Source organism: Colletotrichum lupini, chromosome 6, assembly GCF_023278565.1.
Source record: "Colletotrichum lupini chromosome 6, complete sequence".
NCBI classification, from domain to species: Eukaryota; Fungi; Ascomycota; class Sordariomycetes; order Glomerellales; family Glomerellaceae; genus Colletotrichum; species Colletotrichum lupini.
This window is the reverse complement of record NC_064679.1, coordinates 3,899,735-3,919,839: the sequence shown is the minus strand read 5'-3', so window position 1 is coordinate 3,919,839 and position 20,105 is coordinate 3,899,735. Positions and strand designations below refer to the sequence as shown.

Genomic DNA, 20,105 nt, shown 5'->3' with positions numbered 1-20,105 from the left:
TAATTTAAAAAAGCTACGTTATTTAGCAACGAGATATTACTTAAGTATATATATAATCGAGCTAACCTTTTTATTATAAGGTTTTTATTTAATTACTAGCTCGGATCCGTTATTTATACCCTAAGAGTATTATTTTATATATCGTATAGCTACTATACGGTCTCGCAAAATCTAATACTTATTAATAAGTAATATATAATAAGTATTATTTAAAAATGCTCTAGATAATAATATTTACGTTCGATTTATACTTACTAGTCTCGATAGGAGAAAGCGGATTATTCGGTATTATTAGTATATAAACCGATAATATTATTAAATTATTAAATAAGACTTTTAGTTAAAAAAAAGAAACCGAGCTTAAGTACGCTAAGTTATTAACTAAACTAAAGTAATAACTATCGGCTAACGAGCCGCTTATTTTTAATAACGGGATTATCTTATTAAAAAGTATTAATATAGTACTTAGATAGAAGAACTAAAGGAAAAAGCTTAAGTAAGTTAACTCCTTAGTATTAGATACTAAATAATAATTCGTTAAGTAGCGAGCTCGAGGTACTTATATTATATTAATTTATTAACTAGAGGTAGCTTTTAATACGTTATTTACTACTTAATACTAAGTAAATCCGTTATTTACTAACTACGCTATACTAAACTATTATATTAAATAGTAAATAAAATACTTAAACCGAGGGCTTATATTCGTACTATTAAATCTAACTATAACTAAACTCTTCGTTTTCGTAAATAGGTTATTTATAAATAACGCTAATTATACTTTATAACTAGGTTATATTATTATCCTTACGAATAAAAAATAGATTAATAAGAGCTTTATGATTAATAATAATATTATTTATTATAGCTCTACGAAGAGCAAAAGGATTACTTAGAGCGTATTAATATTAAAGGTTTATAAAATAGTTATAGGTATTAACGTCGCTTATACTATTTTAACTACCCTAGACCTTATTATTAAATAACTCGATATTCCGAAGATCCCTACTATAGTCTATATAGATTTATACTTATTATATAAATACCTCGTTAAGCTAGGTACTACGAAAAAAAAGCGCCTTATAATAAATATTATAGTACTTAGGTAATTATATAAACGCCGCGAGCTTTGCGAGATCTATTAAATTAGTAGTAACGATAACTTAGCTAACGGGTTTATAAAGAGCATACTAAATAAGTCCCTTAAATAATTCGTTAGTAAAGGAATTATTATAATTAAAATAAAAAGATAGGTAATATATAATTAAAATAGTAGTATATTATAAGTAATAAGTCGTTTAGTAAATATATATACCTCTCGGGCTTCGGCTTAGAAAAAAACGTACGTATTTGGGGCGTAGTTAAACTAATAAAAAGCTCTTTTTTAACTACGCTAAATTCGATAATTTCCGAGGAGTTTAGGTATATAGATTATATATATTAGAGAATTAAGAAGTAATCGGAAGGAGGGGATACTAAAATTTCTATATGAATAATTATAGTAAAAGCTATACTAAAATTTTAGTATACGGCTTTAGGTACTTCTAAATAAGGGATTAACTATAAATTCTATTACTAGTTCTTACTAGCGGGGGACCTAGCCCCTATTCTAGCCTTTTTTATTATAAAAGTAGAAGACTACTAATATTAGATTACGAGGTAGAAAAGGGGCCCTATTAAGTAGTTAAGTAGGGGTAGTAGGTAGGCAGTCTGGGCCCGTGTAGACGGACCCTTCTACCTACCTATACCTACTAAGGGACCGCGGGCTCTGCCCACGATCTTCCCCTCTTACACACACGCAATAGACCTATACTAACCTATTGACCTAGTCGCAACCAAAAGGTCTAACCTACTTACGTATATACCAACAGAATCCTTTCCCTCTTCACTCCTCCCAGTATCGCTGTTACGAGGACATACCCAATAGACAGGTAAAGTCGAGGTAATTCAAATGCCAGGAGGCTATGTTTTTCTCGACGCGACACTGCCAGCCAGACGTGAAAATCAAATCTTCTGGCCAGTCTAGGAGCTTCTCTTTCCATATGGCTCAAAGGGAAACAAGGCGGATACGCCGGCCATGACTCCGAATAGTGCCGCGCAGACATACAAAGGAACCGACGTGGCGGTGTTGCCGCTGCTCGCCACGAAAGCAGACACGATACCCATGAGACGGTTGAAGGCGACGGCGATACCGTTACCCGTGGCGCGATGGGCTGAGGGGAAAACCTCGACTGTGTAGGCGTAGAGTGTACCGTAGTAGATATTGATTGCACAGGCTAAATCCGAATGTTAGCTGGAAATGCTTTCAAGTTTGAGAAGGCTTGGAGTCGAATTACTCACCAATCGCGCAACTGAGACCGATGTTCTGGTCAGCGGTCGACACTGCTGTGTAACCAAAGAAGAACGCCATTGAGAGCAAAGCGCCGATGGCCATTGTGTGCTTGCGGCCGATGCGAGGAAGATTGGCAAGGTAACCAGCGATGATCGGACCGGGAATGCCAGAAATATTGGTCAACGTGTAGTTTCGCCACGTCTCGAATGGTGTCTCGGTGCTGTCCGGCACTCTCGAGGCAAGATATGATCTATCACTCTCGGTCAATCTCTATCGCATTCTTCAAAGTCTCTTGCGAACTTACGGCAGGAAGACGTAGAACAGGGGATAAGCCAGACCGATCAGCGTCCATGACAACCAAACCAATACAGTGCTAAGCGTCATTCTTTTGGTGTAAAAGAGACCCTTGACGTGAGCACCCAACTCGCGAAGCACAAACTTGAAGTTGTTTCTGCTCTGGCCGGCGTTCTTGATCTGGCCGCACGCCGTCAACTTCTCCAGCGTGAGCGAACAGGGTCGGTTGTACTTTTGCGCCATCTTTTGATAGTTGCGCACCAGGTCTTCATCGCGGCCGACGCTGAGGAGGTACTTTGGCGTCTCCTGCAGGCGCATGACGGTCACTCGCGCAACAGACGCGACGAAGACGAAGGCACCCGAAGTGAAGGAGACGTAGCGCCAGCCGGGGTTGTTGGACCAGTTGCAGTCCATACCCTCGGTGCAATTCCATCGCTCCTGGGCTAAGAAGCAGTCAGCATCTTACTGATCAGTTGCAAAGCCGAGAAACCCATCGCATCTTACTCAAGAATCCCCACGCAATGAAGCCCACCAGAGCCTGTCCGAAACCCCACCACAATGCAAGCGCCGTGACTGTCCACTGCTTATTACTCGGAAGGAATTCGAGAAAGACCGTCGGATCGAGCACCAGGTTACCACCAGCTCCGAACGCCGATAGCGCGGTGAAGAAGCCCCACGATTCGATATTGGGGCTCGCACCCGAGACGATTGTCGCGAGAGACGTGATGAGCAGCGTAACGTTGAACGCGATCCTCCGTCCGATGATATCCGCGCCGAAGCCCCAGAAAATTGCTCCGATGAGCAGGCCCACGTACAGCGAGACGGTGCCGGCGTTCGAGTAGGTGGACGGCTTGCCGAGTTCGAGCATCGCACCGGCGTTGGTGACGGACTGGACCAAGGCGATGAGCGAGTCGACGGCGTAGCCGAAGCCATTGAGGACGAAGAGCTTCCAGTGGAAGTTTGTCCAGCCAATTTCATCGTTTGCCTGGTTTGGTTAGTTTCTATAGTTCAGCGGTTTGGCAGCATTGAGAACTGTGTTGGCAGCGGACGTGTCTGGGTGAGAGACTCGTGAGCCCAGACTCTGGAAGCTTTTGGTTCTTTTTGGTTGGTTCATACGTCATTGACGAGGTGCATTTTCATTGCGAGCACGGGGTCCTCGCCCTCATTTTCCAGAATGTCTTTTGCCGAGCTGACGGAGGTGTCTTCGATGTCAGAGGCCGGAGCCCCGGAGTCGACCGTCTTCTTCTGCGTCGCCGGATCGAACATCTTTGCGTCCGGTTCGTGATGCATCATGAAGTTGGACGCTCGGTGGTTTAGAGGGAGAGGGATGAGGCGAGGACGAGGAGAAGCGGAGCGACAGAATGAGAGAGGGAACTAGGCGTAATGAAAGCAGGAAAATGAAAAAAAAAAGGCAAAATTCAGACGAGTTAAAAAAGGTCCAAGTTGTCGTTACTGCGGGGTGATTTTGTGAGAGAGGGAACGAGCCTCAACCAATGTTACACGACCAAGAGAAATTGGCATAGGGCGAAAGTGTTCCACTATTGTACTTTTGATTTTGAGATCTTGTCGTTGAAGCTATCCTGTTCGTCGTCTGCCGGCCCGCTTCCTATCTTATTCGCTTGGCCCATCTCATAGCGCGATTAAGCTGCATGCTGGAAATGGCATGGTTCTCTTGCGGTTACCATGCTCAAACGCAGCAGGTATTTCCCCGAGTACAGCAGAAAGCAAGACACCAACACACAGAGAGCTTAGAAGACAGTGGAGACCTGAACGAGCTATCTGATCCACCATAGGTTAGACGGCGTAAAGCCGGGGGCTTCTCCGCCTTCGAAGACGAACTTAACGAGGTTACGAGACTCTAGCAAACGATATGAACGATGTCTTATTGGACACAGCACTTGTCGAAGCATCGCTGACACCACTCTTGATGAAACGTTTCCGTTAGTGGTGCTTTGGCGGGAGAGCCATTCGCCAATGACGTGCACGAACATCACCCCACGTGCGAGGCGAAATTGGAGCTCCCGTCGAGGTTGGGAGCGGATCAGCGGGTAGGACACTTTGGCGAAGACACAGGCACACAGGAGAGCACCGCGTTGGCCGCCGCCATCCGCGGCATCCTTGCGGGTCGGGATGAGCCTGTCTTCGATAAGAGAGAGGAGGTTCGCGGGCCGCCCAGGTACCGAGTGTAAACTGTCATCTTCGATGTTTAAAGGTAGGTGAAGTCATGTGACTTCTGTTATTCCCGTACTTGAGGAGGGGAAATCAAGTATCGGGGAAGATTAGTGAGCTCAAGCTCAAGATAGGCCGTCTCTTTGCCCCCTCCCCGTTCCGTCCCCATAATTCCCTTGCTCCATCCTCGGCCGTTCCCCACCCAGTCCCTTCCGGGCTTCTCCGGGTTATTCCGGGGCCTATCACCCGGAGGAGCGGTCCGCTTCCGTCATTCCAGCATAAAAGTCGCTGGTGTAAGACGGATCAATCCGGTAGGTGGTTTTGCAAGTGATGCCCCCCTGCTGTTGATTTGCCTCTCATTGCTGTTCGGAAGTTGTTAACCTTTGCTGAGATAAAGAGATTGACGCAAGCCCGAGATAACAACCCATGTTCGAGATATCTGTCGACAACGAGCTGAAGATATGTGTTGATGGGATCGTGGTGTATGATGAAGTTCGTTATTTCGCATGGTATGGCGAATGCTAGGCTGAGATATCTTTCTCAACGTGGTCAGCTTCGCCCATTACAACGAGTTGCCTGCCTTGGGTATAGCAAGCAGAAACTACAGCGAGGATTCTGACAATATATATCACGGGTGGATCGCCACCTGAGTCTGATACTCCAACAGAGATCAGCCCAACGACAGGAATATTCAAATGACTTTCCGAGCCAGTGGGAGATGAAACTTCAAGGTCAAATAGTTCCTTGTTGGCATCCGAGTATATATCCCACCCCACGCATCGGCCACCTAACGTGATGAAAAGAGCCATTTCCTGGAATCTAGAGTCCCTGTCGGAACCCATGTCATAGAGATAACGACTGCGCCATACGATCATGAGGGCGATGATGAATCAATTTATTCGTGCCACTTACTACACGTAAAAGGTAAAGTACGTGAAGGAGAATTATTTTGAGCCCTCACGCGACTCCCCATAGCATAGCTGACATATTGCCCTTGAGTGACCCTTACGGCTACTTCGCTTGGGGATCGAACTGGACTTCTAGCCCTACTGTTTTCGATGTTTCCATCGCTGATGAAGAACTACAACGCGTGGAGCATACGGGAACTCACGTGGAAATGCAGATGAGCTCCACAAACACAGGACCACGCTACCGCAATATTGACCAAATCGACTTACAAACCACTCTCGCAAAGCAGTGCTTGAAGAGCCTCAATGTGATGTTTTCGAGAACATAGAAGCAGACAAGTTTGGATATTCGTTGCCCGGCAACGCTCAGGATCCACCTTCTTCCTGGGTCGTATCGAACATGCATGTGGAAAAAGCAAGTTTGTACGGAGTAGTGTGAACAACAAGCTGCTGGAGCTGTCGCGACTGGCAAGTAACACTTATCGCGTCATCGGCCCGAGAATCTGGTTTGCCTTGCGATAGAACTGTTAAGGATTTTGATTACTTTCACGGATATGCTCAGAAGATCGCCGGACCGAGCATTTGGAACGCACTCCCATACGGATAGATGACGTATTTGACACATCGCCGAATACAATGCTTGCCCAGATTGCTGTCCAGTGGCAGTCGCGTGGGCGCTACCTTAGTGAACAATACCTAGGGACCAGCGCGACGGTACACAAACGCGGAATTGAACGTACACAACGGGAAGTTCCCAATTTCCGAGGCGGCGACTGGGCGATGCTGTACTCAAAGGGGTTCTTGGAACATGAGCAACATCAAAAACAGAAGCTATCCTCTGGCATCCCGTACAGCAAAGTTTGAGGTTTCAAAAGGCAAGTAGGGGTATGTTGTGAGTAGTGTAAAACCTTGCGCTTAAAGCTTCATTTTTCTTCCAAGAGACCTTTTTGCTAGTCGCTATCGGTAGTAAACTCCCGTTCGCAAGTAAGGTTTGTGATACATGCGACTAAGGGGTCCCGCTTTCTCACCGAGGTTTCTCCCCATCTCCAAAGTTTGGCCTATCCTTAAAGTGAAACCCTTGGGTCCTTCTTCGGAGCTAGATCCTATGGAAAGTATCGTGTTCTCGTCAACTCTTCAGGCTTCAATTCCTTCACTAATAGGATTCACGACTTCCTTTTGCGGGGCCTTTGCGGGTTCAACCAAACTGAACCAGACACAAACGGCAGACAATTCCCGGTGGGCGCGACACTTGACTGTCCACGGGTGTAGCCGGGGCTCGGAGGCGCAGGCACGAGATTGGGGGCACAAAGAACGACCTTCGGGCGCTGTGATTCCCGAAAATTGTGGCTGAGAACAATACCTACTACGCTTCGATCTGACATTAGGCCACCTCCAATGGAGATATGTGTATCCGTATTGCACGAAAAGCCTGGTGCGATTTTATCGACGGTTGCAATGAAGACGCGATGCCGCGAAGAGCTGTGTGGACGAGCAGGACCGAAAGGATAGACACCTCGAGTAAGAGTAAGCACCTGCGCCGCTGCACGGCAGGCAACGAGTGTCGATCATTGAACGAGCCTACGCGGGGGCCAGGGACTTTTTCAAAGGGGCCAAAAGGATGAACTCAGACATGATCAACCAATTTAGGCTCTATTTAACAGTCCCAAAAACGAGACACAGAGCCTGCAGGGAAGATCACGACCAGCATGGACAGCATTGGGCAGCCTGCTGTCAGGCTGACATTGCGCTCACTGGGCTCACTGCACGTAATTTTGCGAAACGCAGATCATCCCGTCTCGCCCGTCCGTCCGCCTAGTCACGAGGGCATGAGACATCACTCTAATAGTGTTCTGGCTGTCTGACAGACGCGCTGCAGGTTTACGGCAGCCCACAGGAGCTGGAAGCGATGCTACCACAGCCCTGATTACATCGACTTTCTGGCCCATTTGTGTTCCCAACGCGGTCTAGGTGGAAGACTCTTTTAAAGAACTTTGGTGACTGATCAGTGAACGAATGCTCGTGCGCACCCAGCTCTCCATCGCCCCATCGCCGGGGACTGGCGGCGTGCGGAGCTCACAAGACGGACGGAGCTTCGACCCAAGTGCCCCGACAGGAATCCAATCTGTCAATAACCCTGCCATCGATGGGCTGGGCAGCAAGCTGGCTGGGATTTCGTCGGCCAGCTTGGCAGCTTTGTTAGACTGTTGTGGATATACCTAGACGGTGGACATTATCTGCCAAGTTCTGGACCGATTCTGCCATCCGATGGTGCGGACTGCATCGAGAGCGAAACGCTAGGACTCGATGAAGACCTGAGCCCGATTTTTGGGTTCGAGACGGGTTCGACAAGCGGCCAAGCGCCCATGCCAACCTCCCGAAGTCGGGTTTTAGACTGAACTCAAAGAGACGCCGAGGGGAGGAATGGCGGTTAATTACGAGGTTAGTATCCTTGCCCTCACCGATCAGAAAGAGAGAGGCACGGACGCCGTTGTGCGCCGTTGGGCAGACGTATTTTTATCACGGTTCGTGTGAAGGTTCACAAATCAAAGTCCCCTGAATCGGCAAATCGAAGAGTCTCTCACAGGACCCTAGAAAGTCTCACGCAGAGGGCGAGACGGTTGCTTTCTTCGTGCCGTCCTGTCCGCCACCCGAGACTCGAGAGAGGGCGAGAAAAGTCTTCATTTCGACATCCGGTTCCCCGTTACGAAAGCGAATCACCAACGGCGCTTGGCTACATGGGTATCCCCATGCATCTCCATGCGGGGAAATTGGAACCATCGACCTGTTTAGTAGCTTAGGGCCCCGACAACCCGAGCAAAAGGGCAGCAGAAGCGGTGCAGAGAGCGTGCCAGTGTGCCAGTATCCCAGGAGCTGAGCAGCTCGTCGTCACAATGGCGCACACCAAGTTCTTCGTACTAGCCATGAGCAGTTACCGACAGACAGACAGACAAGCGTGACAGGGCCCCTTGGTCTTGACCGTCACGACGAGTGGTCTGTCTTGTCGTCCGTTCGTTCCATGTTTACCCTTGCAAAAGCAATGCTGGCGACCCTTTACCGTTCCCCCGGGCCATCGCGCGAATCACACCTCGTGGACCGCAGTCTCGGATCATCATCAATGACCTTTTTGCTAAAGTTTAGCTGCATGCAAACTCGGCAACCATTGTGTCTTTCCTCAAAATACCCAACTCTCCCACCCCCTTCTTCTACGGCTTTCTTTCCTCCATTTTGTCCCTTTTGCGCTTCCTTTTCCTCCTTCGGCCTCTTCTGGGCCTCTCTAGTGCATACATATCTAGCGCACCTCGTCTCCGGCCTCCTCCTGTGCCTCCCTTGCGTCCCTCCCGCGCCTTTCCCAGATCGAATGAATTCGAACCCCGCGCGGTAATCCAACAGAAGCTAGAATAAAGACGGCTTGGCATTGGGCTGGGGTGGGTGGTAGTAGCTGACTCAGAATCCACGTCCTACCTACTTTCGCGAATCCCACTCCGTCCTCCCTTTTCCAATCCATTCCTCGGCGGCTCTTCTTTCAGCGACGGCCTTTCTGTGGTCGTTTCTTGCTCCGCCCCCGTCCTCCTCTTTAAACATCTGGCTGTGCTCTTTCAGGCCTTGTCAAGTTCGTCCCATCTGCGTTTCCCTTTTCCCCACACTTTGGACGTCAAAACGTTTCCTAAAAAAGAGCAACCACTATCAGAATCCATCCCTTATTCAGCACACTGGGGATCCCGAGACCTTGGTACCATCGGCCGCTTTCAGTCAAGGGGCAACTGCGCAGTTCGAATTTCATCAAAGAGAGAGAGCCCATCAAGATCACATCGAGTTACGGATATAGCAACCTGCAAAAGAGAAGAAAGGCCAGAACAACAGGAAACTCACTCGAGGAAGAAAAAGAGGCGTTGCGAAAAGACGTACAAGAACACAACAATGTCAGCACCAGCATAACGGCCCTCGTTGCCGCCGCGCCCCAGCAGCCAGCCATCAACCTTACACTGGAACCCCGAACCCGACGACAAAACATCACCAACACAGAAATGTCGGCAGATGTGACCTTTGACATCGTCACGGCCAGCATCTGCGCCCTCCTCATCATCGTCCGCTGCGGCTACCGCATCCTCCTACGATGTAAAGTCCACGATACCTGCCACCGGATGTGGCACGTCGACGACGCCTACATGGCCTTTGCGCTCCTCCCGCTCATCGGCCGCACGACTTGCATCTCGCTCTCCTTCTACCTCAACCCGACGCACACATATGATGCCGCCACCGAAGAGGCGGCCGCAGCGCGGAATCTCAGTGTTGAGAAATTGGCAGAGTATTACGTCATCTCACACAAGCTGCTTATACCGGCTCGCATATTCTATGCATTATTGTATGTCGCTTACACCTACTTGCCTGAGTCTATTTCGCCTCACACTCACTGTTGTGAGGGTGGCGGACTGCAATTCTAGGCGGTGTGTCTAATATTCGCTCACTGCTGACCTATGCCGTGTTCTTGTATAGCTTGTGGTCGTTGAAGCTCTGCCTGCTCAACTTTTACTCGCGCTTCGTGGACATTTTTGGATGGGGCAAAGCTGTCACGAATGCTCTTTGGTGGTTTATTGTTATTACGTTTTTTGTTATCTTGATACCCACTCTTGCGGAATGCCGGCCACTTTACTTGTAAGTTGTTGCCTACCTTTGTCAATCCGGCAAACAAAAGAGACGTCAAATGGGCTAACATTGTCATCAATAGCATGTGGTCCCCTGATCCTACTAGCGCAAATACCTGCCATCGCGCCCTCGGAAACCTCATCACAATGGCCGTCTTCAACATCGTTACCGATATTGCGCTTATCATCTTCCCGTTTCCTATCTTTCGTCATGTTAAACTCGACAGCAAAGTGTTCGTACCCACCCATTGAATCCCTCATTGCTTGATTTCCTGAGGACTAACACCCCTGTAGTAAGGTGCAGCTCGTGCTCTTATTCAGCATCGCTGGCGTTGTTGTCGTCATCACCATCATGCGACTACCCATGATACTGAACCAGGCAGTATCACAAAGATCTCGTTCCATGGTAGGTTTTCGGCCAGTGTATGTGATGCCGTAACGATCGCCCACTAACGAGTTCTGTCCAGTGGGCATCCATAGAGATACTTTGCGCTTGTATCGTCGCAAATACAGCATTCTTTTACGCTTTATTGAAAGACTACCAGCGAGGCCACGACTCTCGCGGGGGCAACTCGAGCTACGTGCAGCAGCCCGATTATTACATGCAAGCGATTCCTTCGCCAGAGTTGCGGAGGGGATCCTCGGCGCGCTCTGATGGTTTAGAAGTGCCGGACCATTGGTCAAGGGAGAGCAGATCAAGTAGATCTAGTAACATTCCTATTATAGCATGAATGACGAGATGATGGCACCCGTATTGCACGTGTCTACCATCCGTGCGATGTCTCTAAGTAGGTTGCGACAAGGGACTCTATCTAGTCTTTCTGCTAGCCTTGGAAGACATGTGAATGTTTGATGATCCCATGAGGACTAGTGCTGACTCTGATGTATTGACGTAAGGGGTAAATCAGCCAATTTGGAATGTCACTGCAACAAACTACCATCTTCATTACCAGCTTCATCATCGAATCTCCACATAATCAGGCTCTACCCCCAAGCAACTGCCCTCATCAATCCGCTCCTTTAGTCACGATATATCGAGACCAGACAGGATGACTGACACCTCTACGCTCTCAAACCTCGCATCCTACACCTTCGGCGGGCTCTGCATCCTCTCCGCCCTCCCATTCGTCGGCATCCCGTTTCCCAACCGCCGCGCGGCAGACTACTACGCCGGTAAAAGCGAGTGGATGTCCCAAATCTTTCGCCGGCGTCTCACTCCCAGACAAGCCGGATACTTTGGTGCAGCTTTACGCATCGCAGTCGGCGCCGCCGTCATAGTCCCCGAAATGAGGGAGCCCGCGCTCCTCTTCAACGGGGCTGTGGTCACGTATGGGACCATCAGGGCCTATGTAGATGGGCGACCTATGCTCCCGCAGTGGGGAATGTTAGCAGTGATTGCGGTTTGTCTTGGTCTTGGACGTTTATCGCAACCTGCTTTGGTTGAAGAGCCGTAGCTCGCGAAAGAACGGGGGCTTTCGAGTTGTAATAAGCTTGATGTGACTTCTAGAATGGTAAGGTTGCACTGCTGTGTCATATGGTAAACGAGTTCCATGACGATCATGTCCATCAATATCGCATTACAGAACTGAAGATCCTGATATTGAAGTTTTCTAGACACGGAGCATACCATTAATTTTCCTACACTTTCCCATGATTCAAATACTCTTCAATCGCAGCGTCCGCTTGCCCCGGACTATCTACATGCACTAGCACTCGGTGATCCGGTCTCACGACGATCCCTTTACCGCCCTTGATTTCCCGGACCACACCATACCAACTCTCCGGTAAACCAAGGCCTGACACGTCAACAGCCCAGTCGCAAGACGCGAATGCAGGGTTTGCGCAGTGCAGCACGGTAAATCGATCGTAGGGCACGAGGTCCAACAGAGACAGCCCCTCTCTCGTGTTTCCGTGCGGCAGCCTTGCCCCGGGACACGCTTGCGGCACATAGACCGTCGGGTCATCAAGCAAGGCTTTCGTAGCGGACGGGTCATCGTAGATGAATCCGAGCTGGAGTGCAAGCGAGTCAAAGTGTCTACTCGCCTCCTTGACAGCTTCCCCCGCTGCAGCGGAAACGGCGCGGCGTTGGAGGAACGCGTCCATGGCGAGGTCCAATCCCGGAGCTTCCTGTGCCTTGGCTTCTTGGAACTGAATAGAGAGGCCAACGAGAGAGGTACTGACGGAGTAGAACGCTGCCTCGCTAGCCTTCGAGTACTCGAGATTCGCTAGTGCGACGGGCCTACGCTCGCGTGTGAAGCTGGCGAGAAGGTCTTGGCTGCCTTTTCCGTAGATGACGGAAGACAGCTTCCACACCAGGTTATGTGCGTCCGCGATGCCCGTGTTGAGGCCCAGGCCGCCCTGAGGGGGCAAGCTGTGCGCGGCATCACCCACAAGAAAGACGTGGTGCTTGGCGTCGCTGTACGATGATGCCACGCGCGGTGCCGTCTCCCAGGTGGTACGGAGGACCTCCGAGTACTGCAGACCCGGGAGACAGGCCTCGATTGGCGGTGCCTCCGACGACGGACCCATGACAGGGGTGACGTGGACAAAGGAGTCGTCGAGGTTGTGTGCGATGAACTCGCTGGGGTGCTCTGGGTGGAAGCAAAAGTAGAGCATGGCCTCGCGACCCGGCGGAAGCGCGGCGCGAAGACTGCCTTTGCAGACGATGGACTGATAGACGTGGCCTGGTCCCATGGATCGGAAGTCGATGCCGGCTGTCTTTGCTCGCACGGTCGAGTTGACGCCGTCGGCTCCGATGATGAAATCAGCCTGGATGCTGTGTCTCTCGGTGCTGATGTCGTTTCCTCGTCCAGTGGAAGTGCTGCATGAGACGATACAGCCAGCTTCCTCTGTATCGGTGATATCGACGGAGTCGACCTGCCACCCTCTTCTGATTTCAGCGAGGCCCGTCTCGAGTACGGCCTTCTCAAGCAGCCGCTCTAGTTGCGGCTGCAGCCAGTTGACCAAAGGCTCAGCCGTCAAGTTGCGCATCTCGTCGTCCTGGTGTTCGTAGGGGAAGCAGCCAATCTCAGTATCGGCCAGGCCGTAGACAAGCCGAACATGTCCGGCATCTTTTGGGTTGGCTGCCTGTCGTCGAATGTAGGCTACATCCAAGCCAGCCTGGCGAAAGATTTCGAGTGTCGACGGGTTGATGGTGTGGGCTTTCGGGTGCTCTGATATGCTGTGACGTCTCTCCAAGATGATGCACTTAATCTTTTGACGGGCGAGGAGATAGGCTGTGAACAAGCCTACCGGTCCTGCACCTGCGATGACGACGCGTGTCTGTTCCATTTCCTGATTGTTGTCTTAGTGCCAAAAAAATATATACGTAAGGTTACTTTTGCTATCACAGTCGTTCGGTAATAATCACCTACTTACACGTATGGCTATAGATGAACATGAAGAGGATATGATTCTCATTCTTTTAGCATCACAATGATGTGGTGTGGGATAACCCAATTCCTCTTTAAGAGGTTGAGCATCTGATCTCTCTTTGACTACCTTGGCTGCAGCTGACAGGTCTATGCTTTCTTGTCCCCTTGTCCTTCCACCAAGATCAAAGTGCGAACTTTACTGTACCGAAGGGTAAATACTGTTGCATAAATCATTCTTACTACAGTTATATCCCGTGATCTTGCCAGGATTCTTGCGAGAAATCTCCCAAGTGGCATTGGTCAGGGTTGCATGGGCCACAGGTTAGTTCAAGTTCTTGATTGCACGACACGGTTGACACCAAACAGCCTAGTTCTTCTGTGATAGTTAGTCTTATCGATTTCACTGGAGACTTTCGCCGGGCAGACAACAGTTCGAGGGAGATATCGGTCAGTATTGCTGTTATGAGTCTGACGCATAACATAGTTTACGCTGTCATCATGAACCTTGGCGGCCGGTTTTGCGTTTCTCGGGAGTGTAAAGTAGGCCGATTGCCGTTAACTGCGTCAGTGCTCAAAGAGTTTAATTAGTTTCCGAGTCGACGGATTCCCATGACGCCAAGGCAGCCTTTCGCTCCCGTATCCGTAAACCCCCTTCTTGATCGGCGTTTAAACTCAAGATCAAGGTCAAACAAGGTTTGTTGCGCGTTGACCGCGAGCGCCAAAGCTCCATGCAGCTCACACTGGGTTGCTTGCTTTCATGTGCCGGGCCATCCGTTCCAACGGACGGGCGGGAAATTCTATTTGAATACTCCGTACTCGCCAAGCTCGCATCCATTTCCTCCAAGCTGCTTACACATTCCCAACTTTATACTTAGATACCCAAACTATGGCCAGGTACTTTTCTTTCCGTTTTAGGTTCTTTAAACTTTCGTTCCAGTCGGAGTCACTCCCGACGCTAGACAGCAGGGACCGGGCTTAGATGCGAAATCCCGTCCCTTCGTGCTGTCTGCAGCCGTTGTAGTTTGCTGCCACACCTCAGTCATCCATCCCATCTAAACAGTCCCGTCTGGGCAGTCAATCCGGCATGGTCCATAATAGCACTCGAGATACTTAATGATAGATATTAGCAGGCACTTAGCGCGTGGCACATGTGGCTTCAGAACTGTATGATCATGGTCACTGCATGTTCAGTAATATAATTCCTTCAAGACAATTCAACTGATCCAAGGTTGACATCGCAACTCACTTGAAGCTTCACTTTTGATTATCGTTGAAACATTCAGAGAGTTGAGGTTAAATCAAGTGAACTTCGATAACACCGCCTTGCCAGACCGGCTTTTGCAGCTTGACACGTCTACATCTCGGTCAACTACAGGCATGTCTACCGCACCCTCCACCGACGAAAAAGCAGACAACGAGCGGCCAATTTTGCGATCTTCGCGTCCATCTCGGCATCGCGCCTCTCTTCTAAGTTTTCCAGGCGCTCCGCCTCCCAGTGACAATCGGCCGAGATCTGTACACATATCTGCGGACGAATACAAGGCCATTACAGATCTCGTAGACCTAGCAAAGTCTTTCCTCGAAAAACAGCAACAAAATGGCGAAGTCTCGTTATCTTCGACCCAAAGCGACTCTGTGCTAGACGTCTCAAAGGCTCCTAAACAAGACGGACCCCTCGATCCCTTTGGCAACAACTTTGACGCCCGGGAATGGGCCAAAGCATTCTATCGCCTCCGCTCCGACAGCTGCGAAGTGCGTAAGGCCGGTGTCGCCTATCGCAAGCTCAATGTCTCAGGCTACGGGTCCGACACAGCCTTTCAAACAACGGTTGGCAACGCGTGGTGGCTCAAAGCCGCAGGAGCTATGCGTGGCTTATTGCGTATAAAGCGTCAACAGGTGCGCATCCTGCATGACCTCGAGGGAGTCGTCAACGATGGCGAGATGCTTTGCGTGCTGGGTCCGCCAGGTAGTGGCTGCTCGACGTTTTTGCGTACCATGGCGGGAGATACGCAAGGCACGCAGGTGGCAGAGGATTCTCACCTCAACTACCGCGGTGTGAGTGCCGATGAGATGAAGCGCTACTTCAAAGGCGACGCCATCTACACCGCCGAAGAGGACGTTCACTTCCCGGCGCTCTCGGTAGCGGACACACTCTTCTTCGCCGCGAGAGCGAGAGCGCCCAGAACCCGGCCCGCTGGGCTATCAGCGGACGAGTATGCGACATGGGTGCGTGACGTGACTATGGCCATGCTGGGAATCCAGCACACGATGCAGACACCAGTTGGTGGGACAGATGGCGACACAGTACGCGGCGTATCTGGCGGCGAGCGCAAGCGTGTGAGCATTGCTGAGGCGGCGCTGAGTTTCGCGCCGATCCAGTGCTGGGACAACAGCACGCGTGGGCTCGACAGCGCTGCGACTGTGGATCTCTGCAAAAACTTGCGCGTCCAGAGCGATATCATGGGCATGGTGAGCATGGTCGCCATCTATCAAGCACCCGAAGAGGCCTACGAGTTGTTCGACAAAGTACTGGTTCTCTACGAAGGGCGACAGATCCACTTTGGGAAGACGACGGAAGCCAAACGCTACTTCCAGCGGCTGGGCTTCGTTTGTCCCAAGATACAGACGACACCGGACTTCCTGACATCTATGACAAGCCCAGCTGAGCGCGAGGGCATTGTCAAGCCTGGCTACGAGCAAAAGGTCCCGCGTACTCCGGACGAGTTCGCCGAGGCATGGCGGACGAGTAGTCTCCGCCGCAAGCTCGGCGATGAATTAGACTCCTATGACGCATCCTTTTCTCTGAGCAGTAGTGGCCCGCGCAACTCACGCACACACTTTGCCGAGTTCCTGGAGAGCAAGAAGAGTGATCAGTCTTGGATGCAACGATGGAAGTCTCCCTACACCCTTTCGTACCCACGCCAGGTTCTCCTATGTCTATGGCGCGCACTCGCGCTCCTCAAGGCCTCGCCGCAGATGACGGTGATGATGCTCGTCCTCAACCTCTTCCAGACTCTCATCGTCGCTAGTGTCTTCTTTCGTCTGCCCGATACGGCCGAGTCCATCAAGTCGCGCAGCACGTTTCTGTTCACGGCCGCTCTGGTTAACGCCTTTGGATGCGTGCTTGAGGTGCCAGCTTTGTACGCCAAGCGCTCCATCGTTGAGAAGCATGTCCGGTACGCCTTATATCATGCATCAGCTGAGGCCGTCGCCGACTTGGTCATGAGCTTGCCATATAAGCTGCTCAACGCGATCACGGTTAACACAATATTCTACTGGATGTGTAATATGCGCAATGAAGCTGGATCCTTTGTGTTCTTCGTGCTGGTACAGTTCGCCATGACTCTAGCCGTGAGCTTGCTCTTCCGGCTCGTTGCTTCCGTCACCAAGAGTCACACGGCGGCTCAAGCGCCTTCAACCATTGTGTTTCTCACGCTGGCGCTCTACACTGGGTTCGCTGTCCCGCCCATGTATATCAAGCCGTACGCCAAATGGATCGCCACACTCAGCCCCGTGTCTTACGGATTCGAGGCTCTCATGATCAACGAGCTCGGCGACAATCGCAAGTTCCCTTGCAAGACCTTTGTTCCGTTCGGTCCGAACTACGAGATGGACGCTGCGAGTATGACCATGATGGCGCGGACACGCGTGTGTGCCGCGCAAGGAGGCGTGTCGGGCGAGACATTCATCAACGGGACCAAGTACATCAACGGTGCCTTTCGTTATATGGATAGTCATCGATGGCGCAACGTCGGTGTTGTCTTTGCATTTGCGGTCGCCTACCTCGTTTTGCACCTCATCGCCACAGAGATTGTGAGTAGCGCGAAGAGCAAAGGGGAGATGCTTGTTTTCCCTAGGGGCAAAGTCCCAACAAGGCGGACTGGAGAGCCGACTCGAGACGTAGAGGACCAAATCACCAAGGGGAAGACAGAAGCCCCAAGCGGCCATGATGCTGACGACAATGGCGACTTGACCATTGACCGTCAAACGGCCATATTCCACTGGAGTAATGTCTGCTACGAAGTCAAGCTTAAGAAGAAGGAGACGAAACGCATCCTGGATGGCGTAGACGGATGGTGCAAGCCGGGAACGCTCACTGCCCTCATGGGCGTTTCTGGCACCGGCAAGACTACCCTCCTCGACGCTCTAGCCTCGCGTCTATCTGTTGGTGTGGTAACAGGCGAGATGCTGGTCGACGGTGCCCCACGCGACGACTCCTTTCAGCAGAAGACGGGCTACGTCAAGCAGCAGGACCAGCATCTTCTCACGTCCACAGTGCGTGAGGCCCTAACTTTCAGCGCCGTCCTCCGACAGCCGGCCCGGTTTTCACACAAGCAAAAGATTGCATACGTCGACAAGGTGATTGAGATCCTGGGCATGGAAGAGTATGCGGATGCGGTCGTTGGCGTCCCCGGAGAGGGTCTCAATGTTGAGCAGCGAAAGAAGCTTACCATCGGTGTTGAGTTGGCTGCTCGTCCTGCACTTCTGTTGTTCTTGGATGAGCCTACCTCGGGCTTGGATTCTCAGACAAGCTTATCGATCTGCACTTTGCTTGAGACGTTGAGACAGAACGGGCAGGCTATCTTGTGCACAATCCACCAGCCTTCAGCGACTGTAAGTCCTCTTCTGTTCCCCTTTTCCAGTGGCTAGTACACTACTAACATGATGACAGCTCTTTGAGAGGTTCGACAGACTTCTTCTTCTTGCTCGAGGCGGAAGGACTGTCTACTTTGGCCAAATCGGGCGCAATGCCAAGGTCCTCGTTGACTACTTCGTCCGCAATGGCGGACCGCGACCCAAGAAGGGGAAGAATCCGGCCGAGTACATCCTTGAACAAGTCAAAGCCAGCGGAAGCGGGAAAAGCGACATAAACTGGCCCGAAGTATGGCGAAAAAGCACTGAGTATGAAGAGGTCAAGGCTCATCTGGCAAAACTCAAAGAAACACAACACCAAGACGCAGCACATCAACAGCATCTGCATAACGATCCCCCCTTCGCCGCTCCTGTGACCACGCAGTTCTCCGAGGTGACCAGGCGTTTGGCCAAGCACTATTGGCGCACCCCAAGTTACGTGTACGCAAAGTTACTCTTGACCTTTGGCTCGGCTCTTTTCATCGGTCTCTCTCTGCTCAACCTACCCAACACGCAGACGGGCGTCACCATCCAAACCATAGCCATCTTCATGTTCCTCACAACGCACCTCAACTTGACACAACAAATTGTCCCCATATTTGTGTCACAGCGTACACTCTATGAGGGCCGTGAGCAGCCTTCACGCACATACTCGTGGGCCGCCTTCATGGGCGCGCAAATGGTGGTTGAGATGGCCTACAACGCGCTCATGGCCCCACCAGCATTTGTGGCCTGGTACTATCTCGTCGGGCTACAGCGTAACGCGGCAGAGACAAACGATACCGCAGCTCGTGGCGGACTAGCGGTCTTGTTCATGCTCGTCTTCTTCCTGCAGGCTAGCACATTCGCCTACATGATTGGGGCCGCCTTCGACCTCGCCGACCAGGCTGCAGGCGTCGGCAATCTCTTGTTTGTCATGATGTTCATTTTCAACGGCATCCTCGGGACGCCGCCCAAGTTTTGGGTGTGGGTATACCGCGTCAATCCCTTCACCTATCTCGTTGAGGGATTGCTCGGCACAGGGCTTGCGAACGCCAAGATCCAATGCGCCGATAACGAGTTCTTGCTCGTGAATCCGCCTCTTGGACAGACGTGCGGCGAGTACTTGCAGCCTTTCATTGCCCAGGCGGGCGGATATCTCGCTGATACGACTGTCTTGGACAACTGCAAGTATTGCACAACGAACAATACAAATCAGGTCTTGGCAGGGGTGCATGTCGAGTTCAGCAACCGCTGGCGCGACTTGGGCATCTTGTTTGCGTACGTCTTCTTCAACGCTATTGCTGCTTTCGGGTTATACTACATCCGTGTGCCCAAGCCTAAGAAAGATAAAGGCAAGTCATCGCCATCAACACTTCCGTCACTTCAAGACGGCAGCAATGCAGACCCTCCGCCCAAATTTCCTATGGAGGAGTCTGAAAAGCAAGCAGAAAGGTCGTCGCAGGCCACGCGGGCCGGCAAGGTTCTTGGATCACTTCGGTCGTCTATTCACGGCGGCTTGCAAGGGCTTGGAGGTGGTGGAAAGAAATATTGGGATGATGATTTGGAGAATGCGGACGATGCTCAAATAATTGGCAAGGAGGCAGATTTGGGGTATTTGAGTGAAGGTGAAGAGGGGAACCGGGATGTTGATATTCGTGATTTCAGCATGCAAAGGTCGCCTGTGACTCCCCAATATTGGATTTAGTGGGATCAGGTTAGTCAACGTGCTTGATTGGAGTGATAACAAGTTATTAATTCTCAATCATCTTGA

General features: G+C 50.8%; 4 protein-coding genes across 4 annotated transcripts; 2 read left to right on the top strand and 2 right to left on the bottom strand.

The window, feature by feature from the left end:
- Positions 1 to 2,022: 2,022 nt before the first annotated feature.
- CLUP02_12660 (major facilitator superfamily transporter) lies at positions 2,023 to 4,742 on the bottom strand (the record flags this gene model as incomplete). The annotated part of the gene is made up of 6 exons (XM_049291624.1): positions 2,023 to 2,276; positions 2,341 to 2,582; positions 2,637 to 3,069; positions 3,131 to 3,611; positions 3,743 to 4,000; positions 4,716 to 4,742. 6 exons carry the CDS (start codon positions 4,740 to 4,742, stop codon positions 2,023 to 2,025), a joined length of 1,695 nt encoding a protein of 564 aa, XP_049148770.1.
- A 4,986-nt stretch (positions 4,743 to 9,728) lies between these two features.
- Positions 9,729 to 11,800, top strand: CLUP02_12659 (uncharacterized protein; the record flags this gene model as incomplete). Its single annotated transcript, XM_049291623.1, has 7 exons — positions 9,729 to 10,066; positions 10,198 to 10,356; positions 10,430 to 10,579; positions 10,641 to 10,752; positions 10,814 to 11,025; positions 11,073 to 11,134; positions 11,328 to 11,800. The coding sequence occupies 7 exons, from the start codon at positions 9,729 to 9,731 to the stop codon at positions 11,798 to 11,800; spliced, it is 1,506 nt and encodes a 501-aa protein (XP_049148769.1).
- A 184-nt stretch (positions 11,801 to 11,984) lies between these two features.
- CLUP02_12658 (FAD binding domain-containing protein) lies at positions 11,985 to 13,637 on the bottom strand (the record flags this gene model as incomplete). The annotated part of the gene is made up of 1 exon (XM_049291622.1): positions 11,985 to 13,637. The coding sequence occupies one exon, from the start codon at positions 13,635 to 13,637 to the stop codon at positions 11,985 to 11,987; it is 1,653 nt and encodes a 550-aa protein (XP_049148768.1).
- A 1,460-nt stretch (positions 13,638 to 15,097) lies between these two features.
- Positions 15,098 to 20,039, top strand: CLUP02_12657 (ATPase; the record flags this gene model as incomplete). Its single annotated transcript, XM_049291621.1, has 2 exons — positions 15,098 to 18,334; positions 18,393 to 20,039. The coding sequence occupies 2 exons, from the start codon at positions 15,098 to 15,100 to the stop codon at positions 20,037 to 20,039; spliced, it is 4,884 nt and encodes a 1,627-aa protein (XP_049148767.1).
- Positions 20,040 to 20,105: the final 66 nt, after the last annotated feature.